The following is a 13,855-nucleotide window of genomic DNA, read 5'->3' as shown; positions in this document are numbered from 1 at the left end:
AGACCCCAGGTCCATCACTCGTTGTTCTCAGGTAGGACTGTTCCAAAGGTCTAGGGAAGGCAGAGATGGCCTACTGCAGGTCACACTTTGACCTGTTTAACTATTACTTCAATGGTCAAGAAAACTTTTATAGCTGGCATTCTCTCATCTGATTAAAAATGTTAAATTTTTAATTTCCAGCCAAGTATGTAAGAAGCTTAGAAGTCATCACTCTGTCGTAACAAGTAAAAAGCTGAACAAACTGAAAAAGCAAAACTCTTCTTAGATCCATCAGAGAAGTGAGGTTACATGGTAAACTGCTGCCCCTAAAACTGCAGAAACCTACAGATACATACAGAGGATCACAGCTTATCAGAGCAGAAATCCATGAAGCAACAAACTCCATAGGAACCAGTGTCCCGGTAGGAAAACCTTAACTTTAATTGATGAGTTGCTGAAGGCTCAGTGTGGACAAGTCTGAGATGAAAAACAAACAAAAAAAACCACTCCAGGGGGACCCAGGCGAAGGGGACCCCCACACTTCTGTGGGTTTTACCTCCAGGAGCTTGACCAGGTTCTCAGCGAATATTGGGAAAAATCCCCTCATGCTTCCAGCAGGCGGAGGGGAAAAAGAATCACTGTGAAATACTCCAGAGCACTCTGTTCTAAACAAAGTCTGCCCTCAAAAGAAACTAACCAGAGTCTGACTAACCTGGGGGAAGGAAAATACCCAACTCCAGTCTTCTCTAGCCATCCAGTTCCACCTAACAGTAGAAAAACTGGGAAGCACTAGTGAAGTTCACAGGCCAGGGGCACAGGCTCACCAGAGGCTAAGACCTAATCACAGGACTAGAAAATGCCACCCCCCGGCCTCACCACCCCATCTATGATAAAGGTCTATTTACCACAGTTCCTTTTACCCAGTATATCATGTCCACTTTTCAACAAAAAGTTATAAGGCACACTAAAAGGAAAAAGCAACAGTAGGAAGAAACTGAATATGCATCGGAACCAGAGTCAGATACAGCAGGAATGTTGGAATTATCAGAAGAGGAATTTTTTAAACTATGATTAATATGCTACAGGCTTTAATGGAAAAAGTAAACAACATGCAAGAACACATGGATAATGTAGGCAGAGACATGGAAATTCTAGAACGAAAAAAATAGAGATCAAAAAGACTAACACAAATGAAGAATGCCCCTGATGGGCTCATTAGTAAGCTAAACACAGCTAAGGAAAGGATCTCTGAGCTTCACAATTTGTCAACAGAAACCTGAAAAAAGAAAAAAAGACTCAAAAAAAACCTGGCACAGAATATTCCAGAAATGTGGAACAACTATAAGACTTACCATAACATCAATCAAGATACTGTAGTATTAGGAAAATAGACAAACAGAACAGTGGAACAGATAGTCCAGAAATAGGCTGACATAAATACAGTCAACTGATCTTTCACAAAGGAGCCAAGTGCAATACAACAGAGCAAACAGAGTCTTTTCAACAAATGGTGCTGAAACAACTGGACATCATGCCAAAAAAATGAAGCTGGAGGCAGACTTTACACCTTAACAAAAATTAACTCAAAATGTATCCACAGACCTAAATGGAAAATGCAAAACTATCAAACTCTTGGAAGAAAACACAGGAGAAAACCTAGATGACCTTGGGTATGGCAATGACTTTTCAGATACAACACCAAAGACACTATATATCCATGAAATAAATAATTGAAATTGGGATGTCATTAAAATTAAAAACTTATGCTCTGTGGAAGTCACTGTCAAAAGAATGAGAAGACAAGCCACAGACTGGGGTAAAATATTTGCAAAAGATTCATCTGATAAAGGACTATTGTCCAGAATGTATTATACAAAGAATTTTTAAAACTCACCAGTATGAAAACAGCTTGATTTTAAAAATGGGCAAAAGACCTGAACAGACACCTCATAAAAAAGGGATGGGGCTGGGCAAGGTGGCTCATACCTGTAATCTCAGCACTTTGGGAAGCCACGGCAGGCAGATCACTTGAGGCTAGGAGTTCAAGACCAGCCTGGCCAACATGGTGAAACCCTGTCTCTACTAAAAATACAAAAATTAGCTGGGCGTGGTGGCGCAGGCCTGTAATCCCAGCTACTTGAGAGGCTGAAGCACGAGAATCACTTGAGCCTGGAAGGCAGAAGTTGCAGTGAGCTGAGATCGCACCTCTGCACTCTAGCATAGGTGACAGAGTCAGACTCTGTCTCAAAAAAAAAAAAAAAAACAACCATGAAAGAGCTGCCAGGGAAGCATATGAAAAGATGTTCAACATTAGATGTCACTGGGGAAAGGCAAATTAAAACAAGAAACAATACACACCTATTAGAATGGTCAAAACCCCAAACAGTGACAACACCACATGCTAGCAAGGATGTGGAGCAATATTAACTCCTAGTGGGAATTCAAACTGGTACAGCCACTTTGGAAGACAGGTTGGCAGTTTCTTACAAAACCCAAACATACTCTTACCATAACCATTCAGCAACCACATACCTTGTTACTTATCCAAATGAACTTAAAAACTTGTCCATATAAAAACCTGCACTTTTTTTTTTTTTTTTTTTTTTTTTTTGAGACAGAGTCTCCCTCTGTCACCCAGGCTAGAGTACAGTGGTGCGATCTTGGCTCACTGCAACCTCTGACTCCTGGGTTCAAGCAATTCTCCTGCCTCAGCCTCCCAAGTAGCTGGGGTTATAGGTGCACGCCACCACGCCTGGCTAATTTGCACACGGGTATTTATAGCAGTTTTATTCATCATTGCCAAAACTTGGAAGCAACCAAGATGTCCTTCAGTAGGTAAATGGATAAATTGTGGTACATCCAGACAATAGAATATTATTCAGTGTTAAAACAGAAATAAGCTATCAAGCCATGAAAAAGCACAGTGGAAACTTAGATGCACATTGCTAAGTGAGAGAAGCCAATCTGAAAAGGATCTGTGATATATAATTCCAACCATATGCATGCTGGAAAAGCAAAACTATGGAGACAGTCAAAGGATCAGTAGTTCGGGGGTTGGGGGAAGGGAGGGATAAACAGGAAGAACACAGGATTTTTTAGGGCAGTGAAACAGCTCTGTGTGATGCTACAATGATGGATACATGTCATTTATACATTTGTTCAAATCCAGAGAATGTACAATACCAAGAGTGAATCCTAAGGTAAACAATGGTCTTTGCGGATGATTAATGATGTGTTAGCATAGGCTGATTGTAACAAACGTACCACCATGATGCTCGATGTCAATAGTCAGGGAGGTTATGCGTGGGGGAAGGGGGCTACATGGGAACTCTCTGTACTTCCTGCTCAATTTTGCTAGGAACCTAAAACTGTTCTAAACGTAGTTTATTAATTTTTAAAAAAGATTAAAATGCTTACAATAATTTAAAGCCACTTCGCTACAATGATTAGTTGCGATTCTTTCAGGATGAAAACGGAGAAAGTATTTCTTCTCCAACTCCTCCCTCAACCTCACACACTCCTATGTTTACCCTCTTCCCTCAGGCATCTCGCCATTCTCAGCACCAGATTTCCAACACTGAACAAGATTTCCATTTTTTGGCTTTCCATCAGCCTCTACTCACGCCTCCTACCACCCTCCAATCACCTTCTCTTCCACAACTGTATTAAGTAGGAATTTTCACCAAGGAGAAGCATATACCACACAAGCCAGCACAACCCGAGGATGTTCTTTTCAAGCCATTTTCCTCTGAAGCGGCTAAGCTGCCTCTATGAAGCATGAACTAGGTAACCCCAGGGAGCTGTTACCCCAGCAGACTTCTCAGCACTTCCCGCAGAGGCTTCATGCATAGAAGGAACGGGTACTAACCACAGGGGCTTTTGTGACCTCAAGTGGAAAGTTTTAAGCAGCATTGCAAGCTCAGGACCTGCCTCAAAAAGTCAGAGGGGAACAAAAGAACTCCAATGGTAGTTTTTTCTCTCTCTCAAAATATTTTTCTCCCCTAAAGAGAAAAGATGAATGGAATGTTGGAAAGTGAGAGGGAAAAAAATCTCAGTATCTACTTAAAATAAAATACTTCTGTGGGTAGGAGAATACAATTAGTGTCTCTCTCGGGTCATTCAAAAAAGTAAATGTGGAGTCTTGGTTGGTTTCTCCCCATGAAGCAGACAGTCATGGGGAGCGGAGATGGTCTGCCTGTGTGTCTGTAACTACTTAACCACACTTCGCTGTGCCTCCATAGGCTTCCTTTATGTACAGGTTTGATTACCAAAACAGTGAACTTCTGCAAAAATTGTGGAGGAGAGCAGAGACCAATACAAATTGCCTGTTTGTCAAATTGAAGCAGAAAGCACCAAGCAGGAAGAGGTCCTTAGGGAGTATTTCTTTGGGTAGCAAGCAAAGATTAAAATGAAAACACAAGCAACCTGTCAAAAGTGAAGCACCGTTCAGGATAAATGCTCTGTTTCCTGGCTCTTTCTCTTATACAAATATAACCAAAGTTATTACATTGCTTCCCCAATTTTTCTTTTGGGAAAAAGTAGAATAAAGCATAAGCAAACTTCACTGCTATTTATACACACTGGGTCGCTTCTCACAATGCAAGTACTTTTCTAAATTATTCATACCCAGAATGCTGGGAAACAAAGACAGTGCATCTTTGTTCACTTGCTCTTCCCCAAACAGAACTGGTGCTGAAGTAGCTACTTGACTTTGTGACTACTACGTACATGAGTGAGAGGCCTGGAATTTAAACTGGTTATACAATTCTTCATTAAAACACCTTTTTTTGTTTTGTTTTGTTTTGTTTTTAAGTAGAGGGGAGAAGGTACAAGAGAGAACAGAGGGAGGTCAGAAAAGACTTTGCAAACCTTTCTCTAAATGTGTGACAGATGAACTAAGCTGGTGCCTACTTCCCATATATGTACAGTTTCAGGCAATGAAGAGCCTGCTAGAAACAAAGATACTTGTCCCTAAAGAGAAAGAAGAAAATGACTCTAGATAGGAACTTCTCTTTGTTTTGGATGTAATAGGTCCATTGCGCCTTGGGGCCATTACAATTTTTGTTGCCTTACAATTTCTTAAAAACATTCACTAAGTACCAATAAATAAATGGTAAATGCAGTTAAGCACTTCTACTTTATTGGTATTTCATTTAATCCTCACAATTACCTGGAGAGGTAGGACTCAACGTATTTTTATAGATAAGAAACTGAGCCCCAGAGAACTGTTATGTAACCTGACTATGAGTTAAACGTCTGAAAAGTAAATGTGCATATGTATTTAAATATTGCCTCAAAAAGCTAACCTATTAGATCTTGTAACATGTACCTGACAGTAGGAAACCAACAGAATAGGTGTCAAGAAACAGGGTATGTTCTAACGCAACGGAGGTGTTCTACAGTCAGGGAACATTCAGATTACCTCAAGGAGCATCTCAGTTTCTCCTTCCACCAAGCAACGCCCACCAGATAAAGAAGAGATACTGGATTTTTTTAAATTTAAAATATATTATTTCCCATGTAAAGAGTCACTGGAACATATCTTATACAGTAACTATTATGAAAATTGTTTCTTCATCCTCATCCTGGTGCAAATTTGCTGAAATATTTCAGTATTGATTCAAACATAACAATTTAAAATAGATCCACACATGCCATCTTATTCTGAAGTAGTAGGTATTTTTCTATCAATGAAAGAATGTTCAGGAGAAACAGTAACTGGCTTAACTGTTGTTTTAAATAAGTTCCCTATTTTGGCAAGGAAATCTTAAAAAACCAGTAAAATAAAGAAGGATTTTGTAACTGCAAAGAAAGTTATTCTACTGGGCTGGGTGCAGTGGCTCACACCTGTAATCCCAGCACTTTGGGAGGCCGAGGCAGGCAGATCACGACGTCAGGAGATCGAGACCATCCTGGCTAACACTGTGAAACCCCATCTCTACTAAAAATACAAAAAATTAGCTGGGCGTGGTGGCGGGCACCTGTAGACCCAGCTACTCGGGAGGCTGAGGCAGGAGAATGGTGTGAACCTGGGAGGTGGAGCTTGCAGTGAGCCAAGATTACGCCACTGCACTCTAGCCTGGTAGCCTGGGCAACAGAGTGAGGCTCCATCTCAAAAAAAAAAAAAAAAAAAAAAAAAAGAAAGTTACTCTACTGGGAAAAAAACCAAACACCGTGGGGGATCACAAAGCCTTAACTTTTCCCAAGTTAAGGCTACAAGCAGAAGATAAAGACTGCACATACAAGTTTTCCATTCTCTGATTCTAAGGCATCACACAAAAAAAATGTGCCATAAGAAAGGGATCAGTCAGGCACGATGGTTCACGCCTGTAATCTCAGCATTTTGGGAGGCTGACACGGGCGGATCACCTGAGGTCAGGAGTTCGAGACTAGCCTTGCCAACATAGTGAAACCCTGTCTCTACTAAAAATACAAAAATTAGCTGGGCGTGGTGGCACGCACCTGTAATCCCAGCTACTCGGGAGGTCAAGACATGAGAATCACTTGAACCCAGGAGGCAGTGGAGGTTGCAGTGAGCTGAGATGGCACCACTGCACTCCAGCTTGGGTGAAAGAGTGAGTCTCTGTCTCAAAAAAAAGAGAAAGGGATCTGTAAAAAATAAGAAAGGGATATGGATGGGCATAACTATGAGACAATGCCCCCAAGACAGAGTTCTAGAATTAAGTACAAATGCTTAAGCTTTAAACACCATACATACCACTGGTCATATGAGATACTTTTGCAAGTTTCTTCATCACATTGTCCAGCCGGGACTGAGTGCTCTCCAATTCGTGAGAGAAATCTTCCAACATACTAGAGAGAAGCAAACACAGAAGGTCGCTGGTAAGCACAAAGCCTTGGCAGTGCACTTGCAGTGGGTTAACAGGAATAGGCCTCCATTTTAGCAAACAAAATAGGCAACGTTGGGTTTCAGGACCTCACTCTGTTATCCAAAATCCTTGGGACAAGATAGGATTTTGATTTTGGAATTCTCGGGATTAAAAAAAAGCCTACATTACATATGCTTTGTATTAGTCAACACCACCAGGAGGACACCACCAGCAGGGTCTGGGGCAGTCCCCGTAATCAGATACTTAATATTTCTGCAGAGAAAACTATGAGGAATCACAGTTGGAGTCAGTTCAGGTAAGGTTTTTCTGTAACATGAGCTTGCTGCAAATTTAAAGAAAAAAAAAACGAGATTTCTTTAGAGCTTCCTAGATTTCAGAACTGCAGACAAGGCAGTGTGGACCTGTCTATACAATAACACAAACTCAGTGGCAGTGCAATGTGGTAGAAACAATGCTATCTGAGGCAGACAACCAGGCTTTGCCACTTGTTTACATTGCCACCTTCGACAACGTACTCTGTAACTCTTTGGGACTGTTTCCTCACCTGTAAAATAGGGCAATCCTATCATCCCAACTTCCCTCACAGGGCTCTTGTGAGAACCAGGTAATAAAACAAAAGCACTTTATGTCTATATGAGTTAAGGAATGTACTTTAATAAAATAACCTCCTATAATGCACTACGTGCTTTATTATAAACCCAGAAGGCCTCAGGACTAACATCCCTGATGGGGTGTGTGACTGTGTGTGTGTGCATGCACACGTGCATTTCCCCATCTGTCCTCACAGAGAATCCAGTATTTCCCACTAGGAAAACTGACTCCAGCAGGCTTACACTATTTGCTGTCCAATGTGCAGCTGGGAAAGAAAACCCCAAAATACTATTTCAGCAGTGCCTATTTCATAAGTCACTAAATATTCCAGCCTTTTCAACTTTTGATTAGTAAATGATTATTCTGAGGCTAGAATGTAATATGCCAATTAGTACTAACAGTCTTACTAAAAAGGCTGTATTAACTCTGACAGCATCAATGGCAGTTAGAAACTCCTGGTCTTGATCTGTGCCCACACTAGACACCTGACAGCCTTGCAGGATTCAGGGCAGCCAACTCTTCATTAAATCAACCGTTACATAAACTCCATGTTGACAACTAAAACAAGTCTTTGTCCCTTACCTAAATTTTCAAATTAAAAAATATTTAGCTCATTTTAGATCCCGGCAGCATCTTGGCGCTACAGCTGGCAGGCCTATCCAGGCAGGGCCAAACTCTGAACAGCAAGAGCTACCTTTCTGTGCTAGGTATGACTTTTCATACTGAAGACAAAACAGGCACATCATCAGGCACATCATCCGACCTTCAGTCCATGGACACTCACCAACCAAGTTGCTAGCCCAAATCTATCTCAGTAGCATCCAACAAAAATATGAGTCACGTATGCCATTTTACATTTCTAGTAGCCACGTTTGTAAAAATTTCAACAGAAACAGGTGAAATTAATTCTGTTGTATTTAGTTTAATATAGCCAAAATACTATAATTTCAACATGTAATATAAAAATTATTAATAAGCTACTTTATATTTTTCCATATTATGTCTTCAAAATCCAGTAAGCATTTTACCTCTGGAGCACATCTCAATTCAGACTGGCCACATAACACTTACTCAACAGCCACATGTGGCTAGTAGCTATTATACTGGATAGCACAGGTCTAAGTCCAAATCCCATGCTTTTTCCCATTTATCTGTTATTTCTATTTTTTTAGAGACAGGGTTTCCTCTGTCACCCAGGTTGGAGTACAGTGGTACCATCATAGCTCAATGCAGCCTCAAACACCTGGGCTCAAACAATCCTCCCACCTCAGCCTCCTTCCCTAGTACTTGGGGACTACAGGTGTGAACCACCATGCCCAGCGGTTTCATGCCCTTAAAAACAAACCCCTTTACTATTGTTCTAGTGAGCTGTGGAGAGGGAGTGGAGGTGGGGGTGTGTCAATTCACCATCTTTAACTGGAAGTCCCTCAGACTCTATTACCCACTCCCCAGCCAGGCTGCCTCATCAACAGAGAAGCTCAGGCCATTAGTCCTTTCCCCTCCTCAAACTGAACTTTAGGGTCAGGACCCATTTTAGATAGACATGAAACAGATTCTGGGTACTCCAGCTTCCTACCTGGTCTCCCTACCTGGCTCCACTGCAGCACATCATCTAAATCACACCTGATCACACCATCACTCCTAACCTCACCTCCACTGGTCCTCTCATCATGCTGAGAATAAGTAGTCGCACCTCCTTACCATGCTGACAAGGCCTTCCCTGGTTTGTTCTCTGCCTCCAGACACATGGAACCTCTCTCCTCCATGCACATGTGCACCTCTCCATCTTCACAGGCGCACTTTCTTCCTCCTGGTCTACACACCCCACACCACCTGCCTCCACACCAACTCTCATCTCACCTGGCTAGCATCCACACATCCTTCAGATTTCAGTTAAACCCCTCTTCCTCAGGGACCTTGGGCTAAGTCAGGGCTCTCCAGGCAGCATGCACGGGCCCCATCACAGGGGCCCTCCCACTTCACTGCCATCACCTAATGACCCCTCGCCACTTACCCAATGTCCATTCTACCCTGAAAGCAGCAAACTCTTTGGCAGAGATGGGTTGTCTTGTCTGCTGTGTTCCCTTCTATATCCCTTGGCTTCCAGAAGGCCCGGTGTAGAACAGGGGGCCCACTAAGAATTTATAATGAATCAATGTGTCATGATAAACGTAATATCGAGACAGGAAAGTTTCTAAAATATCCTGGTGGACTGTTTTTTTTTTTTCCTCTTTCAAAAGATTTACAAAATGATGTGGCAGCATTTAAGAATGCAGTTTTTGCCATCGAACTTCTGGGTGCAAAAGAGATTGTTCATAAGGAAAAACAAACTGAGGTTATGTTTTGTTTTTATTTATTTTTCTGAGAGGAAAGAGTTTTTGTTAACTGGCGTTAAATTTGTAAGTTTTTAAATTAAAAAAAAACAACAAAGTTACAATAATTTAAGATTCAAAGCAAAAAGTGTCTGTTCAATATAGCGGGAGAGTCATGGGATGATAAAGTCAGCTCATGTCCTATCCTCTCTGGAACAAAAATCCCCACAGGTTACAGAGGCTTCTCTGTTTCATATTCCCATTCATAACTATACTTCGAGTATCTGCTCAGAGAAATCTGTGTCTGTTTTTGGAGGTGTTTAAAAATAATAACAACTTCGCCTAAAGCCTGTAGTAAAATTTACGAAGTAGAATTGCTTCTTTTGGGGAGGCTAATCTGTAAAACAGAATAAAAATGCAGTTATGAATAAAACAGCTTTTGATTTTACCAGCCACGTGGCTGCCAGGCTTTTTAGGGGTCTCATAGGATGGCTCTGCCCCTCAGTTTCACTGCAGCGAGAGGGGTGTCTCAATACTCACACTGCCTGTTCCTCCAGCTCCCCTCCAATGCGCTGGGACATGTTCTTCAGCACCCCGATGCTGCCAGAGACCAGCTCCAACTGCTCATCCTGCTGTTCCACGATCAACTGGTGCCAGAGAAATGGGAAATAAGCAATTAAAATCCATCTTACCTGGTTCCAAGCCCAGCACTCTAGCAGCTGCTAGTTTCTTTGCCAACTTGGGACAATTCACATTCAGAAGCAAAGCCCAGAAATCAAAGGACCAGACCATTGCCTCCGAGAACACACTGCTCAAAAGGCTGGATTGTCAAGCTACTGATATCTCCTGCTGATCCAACTTGTGAACAGTCAGCGGGGCTTGAAACCACCAAGAGAGATTTACTCTGGTTGGCTGACGTCCAATAATGGAGCAGACAATAGCTGAAAGCACACGTGCAGATGACCACTGAGACATGGGGATGTTTGGGAGGAGGAAGCCCATTGCCAAGATCAAGGTCTCAATCCACAACAGACTGCCACAGCTTAAATACAAGAGAGTCTGGCAAATCTCTGGATGTGGGGAAACTATGCAGTCTTTCCTCTCTTCAAGGACAAACTAAAGGATGCCCTGTGGCAATAAGTTACCTCAAGGACAACTACTGACTGACAAATATTTACTTTTAGTTGTGTTGCATTCTTCTCACTTTCTATAGAAAAAAAATTTCCTGGGTTTAATAGCAATTTAAGTAGACAACTGGTTAAGTAGACATACTAATGTAAAGAACAAAAGAACATATAAACTACATGTATACATAAAACACAATATTTAAGAATCAATAGTTTCAATAGGTACATGCTCCTCAAATCCACAGACACATTATCATTAGCTTGCTTTTGTTAATGCAGCTACATATCAAAGGCAACAACAGACATAATCAATTTCATTTTCCTCCTAACCCTTAACCTACACAAAAGCAGTCAACTTTACATACAACAAAACCAACGAATAGGCCAGGCGCGGTGGCTCACGCCTGTAATCCTAGTACTTTGGGAGGCCAAGGCAGGCGGATTGCCTGAGCTCAAGGAGTTCAAGACCAGCCTGGGCAACAAGGTGAAACCCCGTCTCTACTAAAATACAAAAAAAAAATTAGCTGGGCATGGTGGCGTGCACCTGTAGTCCCAGCTACTCAGGAGGCTGAGGCAGGAGAACTGCTTGAACTTGGGAGGCGCAGGTTGCTGTGAGCCAAGATGGTGCCATTGCACTCCAGCCTGGGTGACAGAGCGAGACTCTGTCTCACAAAAAAAAAAAAAAAAAAAGAAACCAACCAATAATTTTCAATGAAAAAAATGAGAGATCTTTCTGAAAGTGTCTTTGCTGAGATGAACAAAGGTCTGTTTTTTCTAAGAGAACTAACTGAGCTTCGTTCTTTTTTTTTTTTTTTAGAGAAAGGGTCTTGCTCTGTCACCCAGGCTAGAATGCAATGGCATGATCGAAGCTCACTGTAGCCTTGAACTCCTGGGCTCAAGGGATCCTCCAGCCTCAGCCTCCTCAGTAGCTAGGACTAAAGGTGCGAGCCACCACACCTGGCTGAGCTTGGTTCTCTTGAAGCAGTCATGCTGTGAAGATTTTGAAACCCTTTATATATGCAATTATTAAACACAATCAACACAGGACAAGCTCTGGCTTAGCCTGCTTGTCACTAAGCCACAAGACCCCATGGCTGGCAAAGGAACTAAGGGGGTATCTTGTTTCCCACTGGCCCGTCCTAAGCCTGGGGTCCTCAGGGTACCTGCTGCTGTGCCTGCTGCTCCTCAATGAAATGAGAATTGGCTCTCTGGAGCTCTCGGTCCAGACGCCCATATTTATCTGTTGTTCCAGTGCTCCAGTTCTGGCTGCCACTGTCTCCCAGCAGTGCCTGTGTGAGCAGAACAACCGGAGGAGTCAGGAGAAACAAACAATTACTATCTCTGAACAAGTGATGCATCAAGAGTGATATAAAGAGTTTTCACATTTCTTGTCTATTTTCCCCTGGACAGGCTTTTATGTAGTGGTGTAGGTTGGTGCCTGGGTGGTACTATTTAAGGAATTCCAGGAAGGACCCTCTATGTCTTTAAGCTCTCCCAATAGGCCTCACAATGGGCTTTGTCCCCTTAAAGTGCAAATAAATGCCTGCTAAATCAACAAACACCCATCTATATACTGTGTTATAATTGAAAAGCATTCAATCTCTTGTAAAAGAGCTCTTCCTGATACCTGTGGAACTTCAGCAACCCATAGGTTCCAGTCAACCTGATTCCAAAGATCTAGAGTACTTTTTTAAGAAAAGTGTGACCCAGGGGAAGTTTTGTGTTTTTTTGGTGGGGCGAAAGGGAGAGTTCCCTGGAATGACAAGAAGGTAAGCCATAGCCCTTCACACACAAAGGCACAAGAACCATCAATGTCTGTTAAGTTTAACCCATGAACAGAAGCCAGGGTCCTTCAGGCTTTCCAGATGACAACTGGGGGTTACTTTACAGGCAGGTATGACCACAAGGAATGCCTGACCCTGGCAACCTAGGCAAGGGCTGCCCTAAAGTCAGAGTTCTCCACCAGGGCTCCCAAAAACAAGGGTCGGGTTTCTCAAGTATGAATTCAAGGAAGTTTGCAGCCATAAATGGGTAAGGTTGGGTATGTCTTCCTCACATGAAGAGGACAGGCAGGAATGTGAGAGTTCCGTCTCGGCAGTTGGTTCTGACCAGATCCCCACAAGCCTTCCTGACTGGTCAAAGTAACTACTCACACCAGCCCCGCAGCAAGAGCCAGAAGACGCTAGCAACTGAGACTCTTTTTCCTTGTAGAGTTGCCAAATTTTCCTATCGGGTAATTAAAAAAAAATCTCAGGCACTATTAAAAGCCTGCCTGGTTACTTGGTTCTGTCTGAAAACCCTTCCAACAGTCCCATGACCTTCCTCCATACTGACACTGACCTCTTCTCAGACTGCGAGGGGTGAACTCCATCAAATGGCCAGACTTCAGGGGCTAGGATCAGGGAAGCTCAGTTATTAGAAGCTTTTCTTACAAGAGCTTCCAGGGGCCCAGAGCTTCAGTCCAGCTGGATGGTGACTGTCTCTGGTGTAAAGCAGATCCAAGGCTTTTTGTGGGTGGCTCTGCCCTGACCTGGTCTTAGGGCTATCAAGACTGAAAAGATCCTGCTCATTCTGATCCAGACTCTAAGGACCTCTATGGAAGATATGAGGAAATAGTGACAATATTTTAGGGTCAGAAAAAGGCTATAATGCATCACTGGCCTAAGGACAGAGAACTGGGATACCACCAGGGCCTTGTGTGCTCCTGAGGTCACAGGGCTATTTTTCCTACGTTTTCCATGGTGTACACTTAGGTAGAGCTAAGTATAGGGCAAATCATCCACGTTTTATTGTAAAATAGCTTAAAGTTCATCAGTCTGATCCCAAATGTCTGTGATAATAGGATAGAGATTGAGAGAGGGCCCAAGGACTGGCAGATGCACCTGTGTGTGGGTGCCAGAGCAGAGGTGCTGGTGAGGCAAGGAGCAGCACACAGCCTGGCACCTGGCACGACGTGGCAAGGCCCATGCCTGCTGGAGTGCTTAGAGAGCCCTGA

At 42.7% G+C, this 13,855-nt stretch overlaps 1 protein-coding gene across 5 annotated transcripts in view; it reads right to left on the bottom strand.

Annotated features, from left to right (window-relative positions):
• Positions 1-13,855, bottom strand: part of STX6 (syntaxin 6) — a 50,172-nt gene that overhangs the window by 4,960 nt on the left and 31,357 nt on the right. For 4 of the 5 annotated variants that reach the window (NM_001133027.1, XM_054535671.2, XM_054535701.2 and 1 more), the window contains 3 exon segments: positions 6,698-6,792; positions 10,274-10,380; positions 12,024-12,149. In NM_001133027.1, the coding sequence (NP_001126499.1) occupies positions 6,698-6,792; positions 10,274-10,380; positions 12,024-12,149 (328 nt within the window). 5 annotated transcript variants of the gene reach the window in all.

This window comes from Pongo abelii, chromosome 1 (assembly GCF_028885655.2).
Source record: "Pongo abelii isolate AG06213 chromosome 1, NHGRI_mPonAbe1-v2.0_pri, whole genome shotgun sequence".
In the NCBI taxonomy this organism is placed as follows: domain Eukaryota; kingdom Metazoa; phylum Chordata; class Mammalia; order Primates; family Hominidae; genus Pongo; species Pongo abelii.
This window is presented reverse-complemented; position numbering and strand designations above follow the sequence as displayed.